Source organism: Emys orbicularis, chromosome 6 (assembly GCF_028017835.1).
Source record: "Emys orbicularis isolate rEmyOrb1 chromosome 6, rEmyOrb1.hap1, whole genome shotgun sequence".
Lineage (NCBI taxonomy): Eukaryota > Metazoa > Chordata > Testudines > Emydidae > Emys > Emys orbicularis.
The window spans coordinates 57,384,921-57,406,084 of record NC_088688.1 but is presented as its reverse complement, the minus strand read 5'-3'; the positions used below and the strand labels follow the sequence as shown (position 1 = coordinate 57,406,084).

At 43.0% G+C, this 21,164-nt stretch overlaps 1 protein-coding gene across 1 annotated transcript in view; it reads right to left on the bottom strand.

The window, feature by feature from the left end:
• Positions 1 to 21,164, bottom strand: part of ADGRV1 (adhesion G protein-coupled receptor V1) — a 444,841-nt gene that overhangs the window by 281,856 nt on the left and 141,821 nt on the right. Inside the window, exons 55-61 of the mRNA XM_065406543.1 lie at positions 18,133 to 18,279; positions 13,515 to 13,770; positions 11,605 to 11,807; positions 10,794 to 10,970; positions 10,161 to 10,343; positions 8,430 to 8,609; positions 930 to 1,094 (exon numbers count right to left, since the gene is read on the bottom strand). Coding sequence (XP_065262615.1) covers positions 930 to 1,094; positions 8,430 to 8,609; positions 10,161 to 10,343; positions 10,794 to 10,970; positions 11,605 to 11,807; positions 13,515 to 13,770; positions 18,133 to 18,279 — 1,311 coding nt within the window. The remainder of the gene's footprint in view (positions 1 to 929; positions 1,095 to 8,429; positions 8,610 to 10,160; positions 10,344 to 10,793; positions 10,971 to 11,604; positions 11,808 to 13,514; positions 13,771 to 18,132; positions 18,280 to 21,164) is intronic.

Genomic DNA, 21,164 nt, shown 5'->3' with positions numbered 1-21,164 from the left:
GTTGTAGCTGCAATGTTTTCAAAATGACATTTTGCAGTATTTAGGTTTCACTAAGAATTCCAAGATTTTGGCTTCCAAAACCAAACTTTTTCACAGGAGGGAAATTCTGTTTCACAACCAGCACTGTAGGCTAGTGAAATGTCCCCAAGTGTTTTTCTAGATAACAGACTGCCCAGAAAGGAGCTGTATTCCAGTTTGTTAGAATTCTCAGCAACTGCTGGTGCTGTCTGCAGCCTCAGCAAACTTTCTTTATATGAATATTAAACAGTTGGCTAAACCTGAAAGTGAAAGTTGGTTGCATATCTGCAAAACCACTAAGAGACATTATTCCTTAAAATTTCCAGTGGCAATATATCTGGATGATAAATATAATACTTGGTGCAATCAGTATAAAGTAGCAATGAACCAGAAGACAGTAAAACAGAAACTTTTAAATCCTACCCTTTTCTGCCATGAAGCTCTACAGCTTAGCCAACTAACACTAGGGTCACATGGTAATCGCTGTTATTTTTAAAAGTATACATCCTGAATTTATGTTTTATCTCTTCCTGGACCTGGCAAGTTGCATGTCTGCTTAGACTGTCAGCTAATGCAATGGAATAACTGTTCTCCATGGTCATTATTAAATTTCTATAAAGTTTTTATTCTTTTTAAAAAGAAGACAATTTATATCATTTTGAAATGCCACATTTCCTGGGAGACTTACCCTACACCAAGGTCTTCCAGGGAATGGGCCATCCTTTCTTTTCTGTTTGGAAAGCACGTGACATGTTGTCAACGCTACCAGATATTTTTTTATTGTGTTATAACAGACTATGACTCCCTGCTAGTACAAGTGTGTAATGACAAGTATATAACTACGTATGAGAAAGAAGAAAATGTAAGCAAATGTAAGGGAAGCAAATGGGATGTTGAAATATTGGGAGTACCTCTTTAAAGTAAAGAGTTCCATTCAGAGGCGTGAGATCATATTTAGCTGCCTCCTCCAAAATCCATATCATTCGGACTGCCCCCCGTCCTCCTTGACTCCGACTCACAGTCAGCAACACAGTTGCAGCAGAATCTCCAGGTGACTGGGGCTCCTTAACTGTCACCTGAAAAGAGGAGGAGGAGGAGTTAGGGAAGAGCTAAGAAGCAGCATTGATATGTTATGTTTTTATAACCATTGCCTTGGAAAAATTATAAACATTGCTATCGACATCTAAAATTATAGTAGTCTCAATCGTGTCTCCAAGACACAAGACCAAAAAAATCAACAGAAGTTTATGCACTGTTGAATTCTGTTAGCAAAGATTAACCACTTAAATTATTTCTGTATCCACTATGATTCAACACAATTACATATGAGTCACCAGTGGACACAGCACTGGAAAATATACAGTAGAGAACAATCAAACACTAGCATATGAAAGGATTAGATAAATTTACAGGCCTTTTCTATCTTTAATTTCTATGAAAAACATTGTTGCAATATATCATTACTACATTCAACAGATGCTCAGGCAACTCACATGAAATCTCTGGAGTTATTATAATACTGAAATGGAATAGATTCAGTCATTCATAGGACAGGTACAATATAAAGGCAATAACTCATAACTGTACATTTTCCACCCCCATGTATTCAGTTTCTTGCATGTTTATTTGTTTTCAGTGTCTGATCAGCATGACCACTATACTGTTATTTCTCAATAACCCTAATATAGGGGAATCTGACTGACTTCTTCACACCCATTATTGCAGAGTACAAAGATTTGCATAATCTCTATATGGTTATTTTTCAATAAATGCACTGTGAATATATAAATTTCTCTACTCAGATTGGCTGCTATAATCTCTTTGTTCTAATTAGTGTCTGTACTTAATTTTCAAGCTATCAGCCAGAAACAAAGATGTCACCCTTATCTTCTTATGACTTCAAGAGGAAGCCCCAAACTTCCCAAAGAGGAAGCATTTAGTGGAGAGAGAAAAATAAATAAATAATTGAAGAACACAAGGCTGCGAAAGAACTGAAAAGGAAAATGTTGATTTTAGGGGTTTTTTTCATGGTGGAGAGGATAGGGAAAACATTTCAAATCCTTTATTTATTGCCCTCTTTCCAGGCGCAGTCTTGCTGCCATTGAAGTCAATGGATATTTTATAATGGATTTCAATACAGAAGAGGAACAGCCCCTCTTTTTCTCCCTCTTCTCTTACATCCTTTTCTCTCCCTTCCATAGAGGAAAGCTTGACTCTTGCCTTACACAATAAGGCCAATATTTTCAAACCTGAATGCCTAAAGCTAACCTCCCAAATCCACATTTAAGCTCATAAAAAAAAAACAGGCTTGATTTTCAAAGGTTCTGAGCATGCCCCGGGATCAGGAGTGTCAGTACTGGGAAGACCTACCCATGTCTGTGAGAGCCCACTTCACAGAGGCTGCAGATATTGTCTGCAATCTGTGTGTGAAGTAGTTGAGACAAGGGGCCTAGGAAAACATGGCAACTCAGCACTGAGCTCTCACAAGCAGGCCTAGCACAGGTACTAATTCCTGGTCTTCCTAACCAGAATCCTACTGGAAAAGGGAGACCAGTGATTTTAAAAAAAAATTGTGACTACTAAATACAATAAGCAAATTATAGCATAACAAGACAGACCAAGTTTCAGAGTAGCAGCCATGTTAGTCTGTATCCGCAAAAAGAACAGGAGTACTTGTGGCACCTTAGAGACTAACAAATTTATTAGAGCATAAGCTTTCGTGGGCTACAACCCACTTCTTCGGATGCATATAGAGTGAAACATATATTGAGGAGATATATATACACACATACAGAGAGCATGAACAGGTGGGAGTTGTCTTACCAACTCTGAGAGGCCAATTAAGTAAGAGAGGGGGGGAAAAAAAAAAAACTTTTGAAGTGATAATCAAGATAGCTCAAAATAGCTATCTTGATTATCACTTCAAAAGTTTTTTTTTTTTTCTCTTACTTAATTGGCCTCTCAGAGTTGGTAAGACAACTCCCACCTGTTCATGCTCTCTGTATGTGTGTATATATATCTCCTCAATATATGTTTCACTCTATATGCATCTGAAGAAGTGGGTTGTAGCCCACGAAAGCTTATGCTCTAATAAATTTGTTAGTCTCTAAGGTGCCACAAGTACTTAAGACAGACCAAGGTATTTCTGAAAACTCCCTCTGCAGTTCAGACCACAGTACCTGTTAACTTTGCTCCTGAGACCTTTGCTCAACATATATGCACACACAATCATTAGGTGGGAATAATGTGACAGAACTGGATGTAAATTCAACTAGACTGTAAAGCCAATAGATTTGCTCTCTTCCTGAATCAGGAGGGAAGCCAGCTTTTTTTAACATTGGAGTTCACATGTGTATCCAACACAATCTCTCACGTAGGCCATTTAATTATTTTTTTTCACAATTCCTTCTCTGTTCATTAACTGCTTCCTTTCACCTCCCTTCCAAAAACACCTCTCCCCCTAAAAAAATAATCAAAATTCCAATAGTTTCTTCAGGCCTGTCCCCTGCTTATGAAATTGTACTCAGCAATTGGGGAGAAGAAAAAACATCATGTCTCTTAATGACCAAATGCAAGAATAGAAAATTTCTTACTGAGAATTTCCTTTCTGCAAGTTGCATCTCCCACAATTCTTGACGTCTAGGCTGCTCTGCTCACTCTTGCAGCTCATGAAGGTAGAACAAAATTTTGGTGCCACTGCTCTGGCCAAACTCCATCTGCTCCCACTTGTGGCCAAATAAATTATTCCAAAGCTGTAAAAATGTGTATAACAATATTAACAAATACTTCAAAGGTAACTGACCAACTATGCACAGGGGATCGCAACTGGAAAAATACAGTCGCATGGTACAGATCCCACTCAGCATCTGTCCTTTTCGCTCTTGAGCCATTTAGGGTGGATAGAATTGTGGGAGACGCCACTAATGGAAAGGAAATTATCAATATGAAATTTTCCATTCTTCACCCTAGTGTCTCCCACAGTTCTTGACATCTGGGAAATAGTGAGTAGTGAACAGATGTAGAAAGGGTTATAGAAAAGGTCAAAAGAAAAGGAAAAGCAGTATCCCTTCTTGCTTATAACATTTTCTCAGGGGGCAAAAATCATTTCTGGACTACCACCTGCACCACCTTTCTGCCAAAGGACACCTCTACAGAGGACAGGAAGTCCAACTTGTAGTACTTAATAAAGGTAGTAGCAGTTGATCAGGTGGCCACCTTACAAATTTCCGCTGTGGATGCAATAGTTCTTTCTGCCCACCAGGTCACCAGGGATTGTGTGGAGTGCGCCCTGACCCCCTTGCAGAACCAGAATCTCTAATGCCTTCTACACTTCCATGCTGCATAGTTTAATCCACCTAATAATGGAGGACTTGGAAGCCCTGCGTCTTTGGTATTTTCAGTGGAAAGATTCGCAAAGAGCATCTGATCTCCTCATGGGCTTTGTACGTTTGAGGCAAATTTTCAGGTTCCTTCTAGCATCTAAAGTGTGCCACCTCTCCTTGCTGGGATGCTGTGGCCTTGGCCAAATGAAGGGAGATCTACCTTTTGGAAAACATGGAAGGAGAAGTTTACTTTCAGGATAAATGATTCCAGAATTCTGAGCACCTCATGAAAAATACACAATAAGTGCCACCAGCTCCAACACTCACTTGACAGATCTGATGGCTATCGGGAAGCAAGTTTTGATGAACAAATAAAATGCTGACACTGCATCAGTGGTTCAAAGAGGTGGTTTGTGAGGGCTGTCAATACAAGTGGTAAGTGAAAAAGAGGCCTGAATGCTGGCCTGGGTAATTGGACTGCCCTAAGGAATCTGTCTACTAGGGATTCTCTGACAGAGAGTCTGCAGATCTTGTGAATGTCACGCTACTAAGGGCAGACACCTGATGTGCAATGGTGCTGGGTTGGAGATCTTTTTTAATGCCTTCTTGAAGAAATTCAAAGATAGATAAGAATTCCTGGATTTCTAGGATTTGCTTTCTGATTCCAGACACTGAATTTAGTCCAGATAGAGGAGTATGCTTTCACAGTCAATACTCTTCTAGAAGGAAGAAGTGTCCTGATGGCTTTGGAGGGCAAACCCAACAAAACTAGCGTTTCCAGTTTTAATAACAAGGCTGTTAGATACAGCTAGTTCAGGTCTGGATGAAGAAGAGGACCTTGTGAGAGGATTCCCTGTCTCGTTGGGAGATGTAGTAGTGTTCCTAATTTCAGGTCTATCAGATACGAAAACCAGTGTGAGGTTGCCAGTATTACTGTTGCCCGCTCAGATTTTATTTTCTGGACCACCTTCTCTAACAATAGAAAGGGTGGGAATGCAATGAGAAGGCCCTCTGGCCATCTCTGCAATAGGGCATCTGTCCCAATGAAACTGGGGGTCACTTCCCTGGTGAAGTACTTTGGTCTCTTCGCATTCATGTGGTTTGCAAATAGATCAGTTGAGGGCAGTTTTAATGACTGGACAATTAACTTGAAGACTTCCTGATTTACGTACCTCTCGAAGTTGTTCGCCTTCCACCTGCTGAGCTTTGCAAATAGATCAGTTGAGGGCAGTTTTAATGACTGGACAATTAACTTGAAGACTTCCTGATTTACGTACCTCTCGAAGTTGTTCGCCTTCCACCTGCTGAGCCAGTCCACCTTTTGGTTCAGGTTTCCCTTTATGAGAACTGTCGTGAGGGAGAAAAAGTTCTGCCCACTTCATGATTTCCATCGCTTCGGCATGTAGCGCTGGACTTCTTGTTCTCCCTTAGTTGTTCCTATATGTGACTATGGTCGTGTTGTCTGACTGAATCAGAATGTGGCTCCCCTCTAGGCTGGAGTGGGACCTTAGTCACTCCAGTTTGACTTCTCCTAGTTCTGGGAGGTTTCTGCTGTGGGTCCTTTCCTCCAGGTTGCTTTGGGCTGTTTGAGACCCAAGTGTGCTTCTCAGCCCTCCAGACTGGCATCGGTTGTAAGAATCAGGGGATCTTGTGGATACTGCCCTGGACTGAGCACCATTTTAAGGAGTGGATCACCTGATGCCCCAGAACCTTCACTTGATCCTTCATGTGTCCCAGGGAGTGGTCCCATACCTTTAAGATAACGCCTTGAAGGTGCCTCATGTATCATTGTGTCCATGGAGCGATCTCTATGCATGATACTGGGAGGCCTAGCAGTTCAAGGCCTAGTGCCATAGTGCCATGGAACCTTTCTAGAGAAGGCTATAGCCTCACTATCAAAGTGTCTATGTCCATTCCCAAGTGAGTTATTTTGGTGGATGGAATCAAGGAGCTTTTCTTAATGTTGATAATAAAGCCATGTGCCTGCAGGAGATTCAATGTCAGGGATGTAGCTCTGTGTGCTGTTGCTGGGGATGGCGCTCTGATTGAGATGTCGACTAGGAAGAGATACAGGCGGATAACCTGTTATCTGAGTCTGACTCTGATTACCACCATCATCTTTGTAAAGCCCCACGGGGCCAAGGACAAGCTGAATGGGAGTGCCCAGTACTGATAACGCTTCCTGCCATAAGCAAACCTTAGGTATCTACTGATGCACGGTCTGATCGGGATGTGGAGGTATGCATCCACCAAATACACTGATGTCAGAAAATCCCCCGGGACAGGGATGACACCATAGAGGTTAGGGTCTCAATCTGGAACTTCATTTTGTTCATCCACTTGTTGAGCCTTTTGAGATGTAGAATAGCACAGATTCCCCCGGCATGCTTCTGAACAGTGAAGATGCAGTAGAACCCTGAGAAACTTTTTTCTGAAGGGACATTTGCTATTACTTCAGTATCCAGGAGAGGAGATATCTTGTTCTGGATTAGGCCATGCTTATTGGGGTCATTCAATATGGGAGATTGGACGAAGAACAGATGAGGTGGAGCCCATAACTCGAAGGAGTATCCTGTGCTCACTATCTCACTGACCACTGGTCCATGGTCAATGCAACCCATTCCTCTAGGAATTAGGAAATCCTTCCCCCTAATTTCAGCTCAGGGCAGAGGCAGAGACCTATGTGGTCTGTGTCATAAACAGGCTAACAGGGTTCCCGCTGGGCTTTTCTCCAGAGCCACTGTTCCAGAGCTTTCTTTTGGAGAGCTTGCTGTCCCTTTGCTGGTATTTCTGTGAGGATGAAGGCTGAAAGGATTGCCTTTGTCTGAAGGCCAGCCAGAATTCTGTCTTAGAGGCATGATGTGGCTTTGCTAAGTCTTTCCCCAGTCCTGATCGGAATCAGAGCCTGACAATTCACCATCCTCGGTGGAGGAGTCATCACAGGATTCATACCTCCTACATCTTTTAGGCTTTTTCTTCCCCTTTTTTGATTTTTTCACTTTTTTGCTCACTTAGAAACCATATGAGATCCAGTGTGGCTTTGGTAAGGCCTTTTGCAGCTAGCTTTCCTACAGGCCTGGAGACCTCTTCTGAGATCTCTTTCTGAGTCCTCACCTACTGGGGCCCATTCCTGCACAGAGAAGGGAAGGGAAACATTTCCACAGCTCTCTGGCCAAATTGGGAAGGGGGGAGGGGCTGTCCCCTGGTTATTTCCCCAGGACACTCAAGACCTATTTTAAGACTTGTGACCTCTACAAGTTTCCCCTCTCTGTTCTCCAGGGGCCTCTTAGGACTTACCCCTGAATCAGCTGACTGTGGTCCTCCTCATCCTTGGAGCCTCTCCCTGTTCTGCACAGAGATTCCAGGTCAGTATCTTCCATTTTGGAGATGTGGCTGCTCTGATGGGTAGGAGACCCCACATGCCAGTCCGACTCATAGCCCCAAGACCTAATAGAGTTAGGAATGGAAGACTGAGTGCAGGCTTGGCACAACTCACCATCTGCTGAGCTCGGGAAGGCAGTTTCACAGATGGAGCTCCATTTGGATTTCTTTCAGTGCTTTCTAGACAGCTCTCCCATATCAAAAAAGATGTGGAGGAGCCAGCAGGGAGACACTGCAGAGGAGACTTCACCTGGATTCCAACAGCTGACTAAAAACTGGCCCAGGGGGAGGAGTAAGGGAGGGAGAACACTGCTCAAATCTGCCCCAGAATTAGTCAAAAAATACCCCTTTAGGCAGATGAAAGAAAGGAGCACTGAAACTAACATCTGCATGCTGCTGTGGAGACAGAGAATCTGACCACAAGCACAAGCAGAGGGGGCGTGAATAGAGCAGTGGCACCAAAACACTGATTCACCTCTGTGAGCTTCAAGGGTGAGCAGAGCAGCCCCGGTGGCAAGAATTGTGGGAGATGCTGGGCTGCAGAAATGACATTTTGTACAAATATAAAACGTTTAACTGTCTGCATTGTGAAAGCTACATTCAGGAAAATCTGCACATTGATAGTTGACTCTAAGTGACTATGTGGTTGATGATACATAACGTTCTTCCTGCTTATGCTTAAAACTGCACCATGTTGCTCACACTTACGTTCTTTTCTTCAAACCCAAATACTCCAACAGGAGAATCATTTGGTGGAATAGTGACAGTCAACACAGTGTCATCCCCAAGTCTGGCACCACCTGTCACCCTGATTAAAGTGATGTTGAACAGCTCTAAAAATTCTACTGCAGTATCATCTATGATTGTGATCTCTATCACCCCTGCAGCCTGCAAAAAAACGAGAACCAATAAAACATTACAGGACACAACAGTGAATTCAGTCTATTGTATTTTATGAATGAAACTCAGAAAATTTAAGTCTTAGATTTTGTAAGTTGCAAAAGATTGCTAAATTGTTTTAGTTTGTAGTTTGGCTCCCAAACTTGCTTACTTATTTATATATTTGGCTTTTTAAAACAAAACCATACCAGAATGTTGGAAATATTTTTAAAACTCATTTATGCAAACTTTCTGGATTCCTATTAAAATTGTGAGGAATTTAACCTACTGAAATCCCAATATACTGTGAATTAAAAGTAATATTGTGAACTTAATAATCACATTTCCATATGGAAATTTTGGGCTTACTATTATTACAAGTAAAGATCACTATTACTGAAAGTCATTAGACAAAGAAAATGAACACTTTTCAGTTTCTTCACATTGTATATTTGACAGCACTGTTTTGTTGATGGTCATTCACACTTCCTGCCTCATATACTGCTCTTGAGGAAACTCAGGTGCACACACTTTCCTAGGCCCTGCAAGAGGGTGTTGACTATTAACAGCAGCAGCAGCAGAGCTGAAAGTGAAACTGAGAAGGTGGCAGGGAAGCATTTTCACAGCAGAGAGAGGAAGGGTTAAGACTAAATATGTGTGGAATTATTGCAGTTCTTGGACCCATCCAAGGGGCACTTTTCAACACAGGAAGGAAGCAGAAAAAACAATTATGAAAATTTGGATGGATTCTTTTAACTATTCCAAGGGTGATCAGAAAACTGATTTTTTAAATTACTAAATTATGTAAACAATTTAATTTGACGGACCCTTTTTCACAGACTTTCACATTAATACAAAAAAACCACAATGGTGTACATTGAAAATTGCCAACTCCTTCTCTAATTTGTTATCTTGGCCCTCATGCTGCAAATATGAAAAGGTATTTTCAGAAAATGTGTTCGGATTGAATGGCTCCTGCTTACCTCTTCTGCCGTACACTTCTTTAGTATGCAGTAATACACAGAGTGTATTATATTTGGCTCTAAACATGATTTTGTTCACAAAGTATACCTTTGTTTGCCAAGGTCCATTTTCCAACACATGAAATCAGCTGCCCCGAAAAGTGCACACTTTGTGTCTCCAAGTGTGATGTGAAATCTAACAATGCAGCTTAAGAAACATACAAATTCATTGTGTAAGTCCACACAAAACATGGGCTAATTATAAGTTTCCCACTTATCAGGCAAAAATAAGCGTGGGCTTTTTGTTGTTGTTGTTTTTTTTTACTGGTAGAGGTGTAAAGATATAGGCCCCAATGTGGCAAACACTTATGAACATGTTTCCCTTTAAGTACTTGAGTAGTGCCATTAAAGTCAATGGGACTGACTATGCATGTGCTTCAAGTTAAGTACCTGTGTACATGTTCACAGGATTTGGACCATAAATAGTAAACATAAATGTCCTCTGAGACTTTATACTCATATCTTTTAAAGGAAACAAATGCAAAAGACCCTGAGACTTCTTAACTCAGAAATGTTTATATTTTCAGCAACAGCATACTTGTCCATCTGCAAATGTAAGGTTTCCAAATGATGGCGTAAAGTCTTCCATGCTAGCACTGGCAGGCATAGCTTCCCAGTATAGTTTTACTGACCCAAACCTCCCAGCCTTCCGAACAACTGGCAGCTTCAGTATATTCTGTGGTGGAGGCACCTCATAACCAGCAACTGCTCCACTAAAATCCTGAAAATTCAGAAAACATGTTGAGTGCCAAGGCAAATGTATTTCTCCTTTCTCATTCCGTGCAAAAAGGCTGATACCAAAATGTTCAAAAGTAGCCAAAGGTAAGGGGCTATGCGTTAAAGTAATGAGTTAGTCCCTTTATATATAAATCTATAAAACAAGTAATATTTATTATTAATTATTATTATTATTATTAAAAAGATCAAATTGTTAATCTGACGTAGTTAGGGTAAAAATAACCCACTAGTGTTTTAACAATTCCAATGCTCTCATGAACTAAGTATCATCAGCAGCAAGAAAACTTTTGTATAGAAATTGCTTGTCCAGTATATGGTCAGTGTAACTGATGTTTAGTGCTAGAAATCTTTTTAAGACCATTTTTAAATGCAGCCTAAAAACATAGAACCTACTGCTAGAATACAATAGCAAATGTTTAATATTCAGTCTTACCTTCGTAACATTGAAACTAAATATTCCTCTGGGGTCATCATTCTCTTCAATTATTACCTCAGCTATTTCTAACCCAAGTCTCTTCACACTTGGCTGCCCTCCAGCAAGAGAGGAATCCAACAGATGCACATCAGTAATATTGATTACAAATCCTTCCTGTAATTCTGGAACGTTATCCTGTGAAAATGTTTTTAAAACGTCACCCCCATTGTAAGTTCATGTTATAAGATGGATATTATGAAAGGAGGAAACTGACTGGCTGCTGACTGAGCAGAATCAGGTAAAACCACGGCAGTTGAGATTAAATAACTAATTCCCTGCCTCATGTCACATCACCTATGAAAAGGGGGGAAAGGATTTCTGAAAACACTGCTGACTAGGAGGACCTGAAGGACTTTGAACATCCTATAAAAACACATTTTTTTTGGTCATGATAAAGTCTAGTGGCCCCAATAAGTTGGTGTTTCTTGAATCTGAACAATAAATCTGTTAAAGGCATGTAAAGTGAAATAAATTGTTTTACAGTTTGAAGTTGTGCCAAATTTACAACCCAACATGTTCCCGAGAGGGTTTAAAATTCAAAAACAAGTTTCCATAAAACTAAATTACTTGTTTCACAGTAAACAAAGCAATTTGGATTGCTCACAAACTAGTTACCAGTGTCCAGATTCTACTGAAACAGATTTAATGAGCCAACTTTCCTCCTACAATACTTATAGAATGTTACACTTTTCCTTTTGCCCCGAACAGAACCTACACTATAATCTTTCTTAAAATATAACAAAAATGTCTCTTCTTTTCAATTACTCACAGGCAAAATGGTGACTATAACATAAGTCGTGATTGTGTTCTCTGCCATAATTATTGTTTCTTTTTCTATCACATAATCCTGATTCTCTGTGGCTTGGTTGAAGGGCTGAAGGGCAAAATTAGGTTTGGTGCTCAACTGTACTGCAATATCTCCAACAAATCCTTGTTCTCGAAGAATTTGTAAAGTAACAATAGTAGGATTCTCTGTAAGATGAATTGGGAAAGAAATCTATATTAGCTCTGGTAAAAACCCATCAACATATGATTGCTCTAACCCTTTCTCTGCTTGTTTTCCACTTCATCTCACTGTGCTAGAATTATCCGATTAATCACTCACTGAAATCAATGGAATGTTAGAGCAGGAATTCATCTTCAACATCATAACCAGTGCACTCTATACCTAAAAATTTAGTAACTTAAGCTGCTTGAAAGCGCATGAGGGACATTTGAATCTCTGCACGGGTAGCAATTTGAGAGGAAAATTTGTTGAGAAACGTAAGAATTGAATTTTGTTATACAAAACCTTTACTTTAATATACATTTTCATTCAGTTCCCCCCTCCCTCCATCCCCCTGTTTCGAGTGCCCTTCATGCATTTTAAATCATTCTGAAGTCACTATTGATACTGATATAGGAAACGACCTCTGTGGCAGTGACTCTGGTGGCAAGAGTCAGATTGCCCTTCATTCGTGCGTGTCTACATCTCAAATTCCCCAGAAAAGGAAATGCACTCATACCAGTGATGACTCAGATCCCCTTTGGGAAACTAGATTTTCCCCAGAGTCCAAGAAATTGCAGAACACCTATCGTGTGATTTCAAGTCCTGTATCTAGGACAGGAGGGGTGGGTAAAAGTAACAAACCAGGAAGGCTAAGGGTAAGACAAAAGGAGGGGAAAAGGCAACTAGTGTATGTTTTTGCTTGTAAATGTTGAACTACAATGCAGGGTCCATTTCCATTACTTTTCATCTGCAAAAGCCCTACATGCAACATGCTCTGAAATACTAAAAAAAAAAAAATTTACAGATTAAACTCCAATAAATTATCAGCTGCCAAACAAAAATCATTGTAATGCAGTAGCATGGGGAATATGTTTTATACATATGTATAGAACACATAAGTTACTACAAAATTCAACTTGATTACATCTGCTGGGCACGCTACTCCTTTGACTGAGAACCTGTGGCAGGGAAGGAGGACGGGCCAGGGTCCTAAAAGCATATTTCATGCACAGAAAAGAGCACACAACAGAGAAGAAGCAGGTGGAAGGAGAAAAGTCTGAGGCAGGAGAAGGATAGATTGGGAGCCTGATGGCAAGGAAAGGAGAGGGGGAAAACTAGTGGTGGAGCTAAGCTGTTGGGGGAAAGAATGTGAGCTCTACAGGAACAATAACTGCTGATGGACAATATGGAGTAGGGAAAAGTCTTCAAGTAAAGACCACTGTGGCTCTGCATGCAGTCCAGACAGCCCTATAAGTCCAGCAAAGTTCCAGAATCTAGTATGACTGCACCAACATCACAGCAGAGGTTTCACTCCTTTCCCCCCTACCTACATCCTGTTTGTCCCCACCGCAAGTCACAGAGAATGTGAATGGACAGCTAAATTCACTGCTTGGGAGCAGCAGCAGCCTTCCATGCCATCTCCCCTCCAAAGATTTTCTGATGTCTGGCAGCTACTGGCATAGCAGTGGGTGCCAGCAGGATCAGGCCATTTGCCTTTAATTAGTTAATACTTTATAGTTAACAAATTTGCAGCATACAGTTCATAATATTGAAAGGTGATGATGACATTGCAGAGCAGGAAGAGGAAATGTGTAACCAGTGAAGGCATCATTGATATCAGAACTTCTAAAGATGACAACTTTTGTATGCCATTATATTCGCTCCGTAGCAGGAACGTAAGACTGACTTACCTTCAGGCTCCGCTACTTTAGCAAAGAGAGACTCCGTATGCCAGCCAACTACACCATAGGGAGAATCATTAGGCAAAATGGTAAGCACAGCTCGTGCTCTCTTAGGGTCTATGATGGCTCCTCTCATGAAATCCTTAATGCCCACAGTAGTGACATGGGTGAGTGTGATAGCAACAGTTTCAGAAAGCTCTGCAATGTTGTCTGCAAGAACTGTCAGGGTGATTGTGGACAGGGCCTGACCTTCTGAAAATGTTATCTAAACAGTAAAAGAAAAAAAAATAGGTCAAACATTTTGCCATACTATTATTGTAAGCACCTTCACCAAGATTTGCTTTTGTAAAAATCCATCAGCGAAAAAAGTGTGAACAGAGCATTAACAAAATATGCAAATGATACTGAACTGAGAGGTGGTATGACACCATTGAAGACAGAAAAATAATTGAAAGAGATCCAGAGAGGTTAGCAACACTGACAGCAAACAGCAAAGAGAGTCACTTTGGAAAAATGCAAGCTGTTTAGTTGGGGAAAACAATCAGAAACACAGGGAGGAAGAAATAGTTCTTAACTAACACTGGCCTCAGTTTTGGAGATGCTGAGTACCCACAACTCTCAATGACTTCAGCACATCTGAAAATCAAGCCATTTTTATTTGGATCTCTTAAAAACAGATTTAAGTGTCTAAAACACCCATTTTGAAAATCTGGACCTAGGTGTCAGCAGAATAACTCAATAATTTCAAATTAATAATACAACTGCATTGCGGCTTTTTGCGCCACACACTTTGCTTTCCTGCTTTGTCTAAGTCAAGAAGCAGAGAAAGTCAGTAAGTTGCTGAAAACCCAAAAACCCTCCCCTTACTAACAAATGTTGATTTTAGGGGCACAGTATCAATACTAGTGCTGGTTGAATAATATTCAACTGACAACTTAGTTGACTGTCATGATTTTTTTCAAATAAACTATTTGCTAAACATGACGTTTATTATTCACCCATCTATAATCCATTTTGACAATTATATTATTGTTTTAAGTTGTCACTATAATATTTTTAAATATATGTATAAATAAATGCATTGATCACATTTAAAATAACCACGTAGCCTTCCTTAACATTCTGGGAGACTTCAGAAAAAACAGCTTCCACAAACAGCAGCATAGAGACTGAGGGAACTGAAACAGAGACTGTCTGCATCACTGTGCTCAAAACACAAAAACAGACAAAGGGGGTTGGGCCAGAGCCTGATGGGCCCACCCAGGTGACCAACTGCAGACCCCAGAGAGCTTGCACATGACTGGGATTGCCAGGAGATTGAGCTGAGCCTGGGTGGTGAAAGTCATTGAGGACTCGGAGACAGAGCTGATGCAGGGAGTCAGGTTCCAGTAGCAGGAAATGATGAAGTTCCTGAACTGCTCTGTGCAGCAGAGAACCAGAATCTGGCTTGACCTGAAAGGGCAGCCTGCCTGCTGAGACCTGTAGGCTTCCCCCTGCATTGGGATCCAAGGGACAGGACTTGAGTGACCAGGAGCACTCCACTCCCCAAGACAGGCTGAGCTCCAAGACTCCGCCTTGCAAGAAAGCACTGACTGGCAGCTGTACCCAGTAGACCTCCCCAGCACTAGAGCCAGAGAATGGCCAGGGCTTCTCAGTGAAGGACACCACACTCTTTTTCAAGGTCCAGCTCCACCAGCTAGCTAAAGCCTGCAGGGAGACCTTAGGGAGCATTCTCTTTACTTTTACTTTGTTGTGGGCTTTTGAGGGAGGGAGTGTTTATTCTGGCAGAGTGGTTGCTCACTCATTTATTTGATATACCGGTACTTGACTCTCTGCCTGCCCCCTTTGACTCAATTCCCTTTTTTTTCTCTGACTTTATTTCTTTCCAGGAATAATTGTTGTATATCTTCATAATCTGTTGGCCCTTGATTCCTTGTATCTGTAGTTTGTAATGTCCTAGACGTCACAGGATTTGTCTATTAGTTTATGCAACCAAGCACTAGGTGGAGCTGGGCCCAAGGAACCCAGGGCCCCCAGGTCCCATTGGTCTTAAGGTGGGTCACTATGTACTGAGGAGACAGAAAAAATGGTTACTTGCCTTTCTGTAACTGTTGTTCTTCGAGATGTGTTGCTCATATCTATTCCAGTTAGGTGTATGCGCGCGCCGCGTGCACGGATGTCGGAAACTTTTACCCTAGCAGCTACCCGTCGGGCCATCTGGGGAGCCCCCTGGAGTGGAGCCGAAATGGATATCTATATAAGCCCCTGCCGGCCCGACCCCCCTTCAGTTCCTTCTTGCTGGCTACTCCAACTGAGGGGAAGGTGGGGTGGAATGGAATAGATATGAGCAACACATCTCGAAGAACAACAGTTACAGAAAGGCAAGTAACCATTTTTTCTTCTTCGAGTGATTGCTCAATTCCAGTTAGGTGACTCCCAAGCCTTACCTCGGAGGTGGGGTCGGAGACAAGGAACCGCAGATTGAAGGATCGCTCTGCCAAAGGCTGCATCATCCCGAGAGTGCTGGACGATGGCATAGTGGGACGTGAAGGTATGAACCGAGGCCTACGTGGCAGCCCTGCAGATTTCCTGGAGAGGAATGTGTGCCAGAAAGGTAGCTGATGACGCTTGAGCTCTCGTGGAGTGAGCTGTAACAGCAGGCGGAGGGACGTTTGCCAGGTTATAGCAAGCATGAATGCACCCAGTGATCCATGAAGAAATTCGTTGAGAGGAAACCGGGGCGCCTTTCATCTGCTCCGCAATGGCGACCAACAACTGGGCTGTTTTATGAAAGGGCTTTGTCCGGGCTATATAGAAGGCGAGTACCCTTCTAACGTTGAGAGAATGGAGGCGTTGTTCACGTAGGTCAGCATGCGGTTTTGGGTAGAAAACCGGTAACAAAATATCCTGACACGTGGAAGCGGGACACCACCTTTGGTTGAAAGGCCGGGTGAGGTCTTAGGTACACTTTATCTTTATGAAAGATGGTGTAGGGTGGCTCACAGGTGAGAGCGTGTAATTCGGAGACCCGTCATGCAGAAGTGATGGCCACTAGGAAGGCGGCCTTCCAGGCGAGATAGAGAAGAGAACAGGTGGCCAGCGGCTCGAAAGGAGGACCCATAAGGCAGGAGAGGACCAGATTTAGGTCCCATGCAGGCACGGTGGCTTCGTTGGAGGATGGATTTTCTCCAAGCCTTTGAGAAAACGCCGCACGACCGGATGTGCAAACACAGAATGCCCAGTCGTGCCCGGGTGGAAAGCAGAAATGGCCGCAAGGTGGACTTTAAGGGATCCAAAGGCTAGGTGCTGGTCCTTTAGGGACATCAGATAGTCCAAAATGTACGAAATGGAAGCCGGGGTGGGAGTACCTGCCGCTGAGCGCACCAGCTGGAAAACCTCTTCCACTTCGCCTTGTAGGTAAGTCTAGTTGATGGCTTGTAACTTTCCAGAAGGACCCGCCTTACCGAGTCCGAACAGGCGCGTTCAGCCTGGTTCAACCACGGCTCCTCCAGGCCATGAGATGGAGCAACTGGAGGTCCAGGTGAAGGAGACGACGGTGGTTCTGGGATATGAAGTCGGGGTCGAGAGGAAGACGTAGGGGAGCCTGAATTGACAGGTCCAGCAGAGTCGGGTACCAACACTGACGCGGCCAGGCAGGGGCTATCAGTATTACATCTCCCTTGTTCTGGCGGATCTTGAGGAGCACCTTGTGAACCAGCGGGAACGGAGGGAAGGCATACAGCAACTGGCCCGACCACGTGATCTGAAAGGCATCCGCTAACGAGCCCGGGCTGTGACTCCGGAAGGAGCAGAAGGCTGGGCACTTTCTGTTGGTCTGCGAAGCGAACAAGTCAATTCGGGGAAACCCCCACGTGCGGAAAATGGAATGAATGATATCCGGGCGTATGGACCATTCATGAGTCAGAAAATGCCTGCTCAAAGTATCCGCCAGGACCTTCTGGACGCCCGGCAGGTATGAGGCCTGAAGGTTGATGGAGTGGACTAAGCAGAAGTCCCACAGAGAGAGGGCTTCTTGGCAGAGCAGCGATGACCAGGCTCCACCTTGCTTGTTCAGGTAGAACATGGCCGTGGTGGCTTAGACTGTCCTTGGCTTTGTCCAGAGGGAGGACGAGACGGCCTACGTCGGGAGTATCTGTTTCTCCGACGAGAAAAATCCTGCCTCGGTCTAGGCGGGAAGGAGCACTGCTGAGTGGTCTGGGGCTTAAACGGCTTTCGTTGATTAGAAAAGATTTGATAGAACACTAGGGATAAGTGGAACAGTTGAAAAGACAAGAGACCACTGTTCCAACAACCGTCACAGGCGGTAAGAAGGAACTGAAAGGGGGGTCGGGCCAGCAGGGGCTTATATAGATCGCCATTTTGGCACCACTCCAGGGGGCTCCCCAGCCGGCCCGACGGGTAGCTGCTAGGGTAAAAATTTCCGACATCCGTGCACGTGGTGCGTGCACACACCTAACTGGAATTGATATGAGCAATCACTCGAAGAAGAAATAAGGGTTCTACCATACTTGGGCACTCCAAGAAGGGACAACAATTAAGACTTGGTATATTTTATAAAGTATTTTTAAATCAGTGCTTCACTAATTTCAGCAAAATTTTTACATACCATTCCTGATGCTGGAAATATATCATTAATGCTCCCATTGGCTATCCACTGTACTGTAACTCGGCCATACGTTCCTATTAAACGTTCAATATTCAAGGTGATTAAGTTGTCTTGTTCCATTTCTTCAACTTGCTTAGATAAAGAATTCTGGAAAGGTATAGATATAGTACAACAATACAAATTAATTATTTGAATGGCTAGAAAACACATGAAGAGATCCTATACAAAATACTCAAAATGATCTTGAGGCATTAGGAGCAAAATTTTAAAACTTGTATCACCAGTGTTAAGCACGCAAATCCATATTTGCACACTTCTGTGGAAGTGACCTAATTTTCAGAAGTGGAAAGCCCGTAAAGCTCCTATGGACATATTTAAATAAATAAATAAATAAATAAACAAACAAACAAATTAGACAGGTTTTGCTGGGGTGCCTAAATATGTATTTAAGCCTCATGCTAGGTACCCAAGTTTGAATTGTTTTGCTACCATGATTTCATCCCCGGACTAGTTTTAAAATGGATGAGAAACATGGGGAACTTCCAGGGCAGATTCAATTTACGTTAGAATTTTTTTTTCAAATTGCAGCATTTGATTTAGCGAGGACTTGGTATGTATACAATTTTCCAGCCAGGGCTTACTGTGTTCTTGCCAGTTGATTCTGTGGTACCTGAGGGTGCATTCTGGGTATATCTGCACCACAGCACTCTCGCCAGATTTCCCATGGCTCCTATTTCCCTTTGCATGATAGCTTTGCACAGCTTTGTACATGCCTGTCTTAGGTCAACCTGTCCCTTTAAGATGGGTTCTCAGTTCAGGTCTCCCTTGATAGTGATTTCTGCCCAGAACAGAAGCATGATGGGGGTGGTCATTCCAAGGAATATAAATTTGATGTGGGCTCTATTAGCATTCCCAGGTCTATCCCACAAAGTGCCCATTAACTGCCATAGGTACTCCTTTTCCATCTGCTGCTCTGCTTATTCCCCAGTCCTTTCCATTGCTGGTCCTGCTCCCTTCAGTCTCTTTCACACTGATGAAAAGTAGGTTGCTTATATCTCTGCCCTCTTTCATAGATTTATAGATTTTAAAGGAGGGACCATTATGATAATCTAGCACGAGCTACCGCATAACACAGTCCATTGAATTTCACCCACTAATTCCAAGTCCACAACTTCTGTTTGAACTAAAGTATATCTTTTAGAAAAACACTTCTAGTATGCTTTCCCAGAATGCTTTGTCCTAGTCCTACAGTTTCCATGCTATCAGAGAACTGCCACCCTCCCAAATATCTTTGTTCTCGGTGGTAGACAGGAGCATTCTGTAAGTGGCAAAATGATTCCTCTAACCAACGAAAACATGAGGCCTATCACCAGCTCAAAGCTTAAGTCCAAAGGAGGCTACGTGAAATCAAAAACAAGTGGTGGCAAGGGAAGGCCTCTGAGATCCAGGGTTTGGTAGACCAGGATGACTTGAGAAGCTTCTTTCAAGCAACAAAAGCTATATATATGGGCCAAGCGCCAAAGGCCCAACCCCCTTACATTCCCAGCATGGCTCCACCCTCCTGAAGGACAATGCAGACATTAAACAACACTGGAAGGAGCACTTTAAGAGCCTTCTAAACCGCGACTCCACGGTCTCTGAAGACACCATCGAGCTCATTCCACAATACTCAGCAATGGAACACCTTGCTGATCCCCCATCTTCTGAGGAAGTCCAGCGTGCCATCACTGAGACAAAAAATCACAATGCACCAGGCCCAGATGGCATCCCTGCTGAGGTTTTTAAAGCTGGTGGAATAATCCTTTGCTAACTCCTGGACCTGCGAAGAAATTCAACCTCACTTTAAGAACGCCAACATTGTTACAATATTCAAGAAAGGGGACAAATCTCTGTGCAGGAACTATAGAGGTATTGCCCTCCTCTCCATCGCAGGGAAGACCCTTGCCTGGATCCTATTAAACCACCTCCTTCCCCTTGCCGAGGAACTTTACCCCAAATCACATTGTGGCTTCAGGCCATCCCAAGGCACAACTGACATGATGTTTGTGGTCCAACAGATTCAGGAGAAATGCAGAGAGCAACACCACGAACTGTTCATGGCATTCATCAACCTAACCAAGGCCTCTGACTCTATCAATCGTGGTGCCCTATGGAAGGTGCTGTGTAGGTTTGGCTGTCCACAGAAATTCATTTTCATCATCAGACTACTCTATGATGGGATGAGTGCCACCTTTCTGTGCAACGGCTCAGAAACTGAACCATTCATCATTCTTACTGGTGTCAAGCAGGGTTGTGTCATTGGTCCAACACTCTTCTCCATTTACCTTGCCGTGATCCTGATCCTCATCCAGGACTGCTACCTTAGAATCATAGAATATCAGCGTTGGAAGGGACCTCAGGAGGTCATCTAGTCCAACCCCCTGCTCAAAGCAGGACCAATCCCCAACTAAATCATCCCAGCCAGGCTTTGTCAAGCCTGACCTTAAAAACCTCTAAGAAAGGAGATTCCACCACCTCCCTAGGTAACCCATTCCAGTGCTTCACCACCCTCCAAGTGAAAAAGTTTTTTCTAATATCCAACCTAAACCTCCCCCACTGCAACTTGAGACCATTACTCCTTGCTCTGTCATCTGCTACCACTGAGAACCGTCTAGATCCCCATAAGTCATGTGCACCAGCCCCCGAATCATTTTTGTTGCCCTCCGCTGGACTCTTTCCAATTTTTCCACATCCTTCTTGTAGTGTGGGGCCCAAAACTGGACAAAGAATTCCAGATGAGGCCTCATCAATGCTGAATAGAGGGGAATGATCACGTCCCTCGATCTGCTGGCAATGCTCCTACTTATACAGCCCAAAAAGCCATTAGCCTTCTTGGCAACAAAGGCACACTGTTGACTCATATCCAGCTTCTCATCCACTGTAACCCCAATGTCCTTTTCTGCAGAACTGCTGCCTAGCCACTCGGTCCCCCCATGGTCTGTAGCAGTGCATGGGATTCTTCCGTCCTAAGTGCAGGACTCTGCACTTGTCCT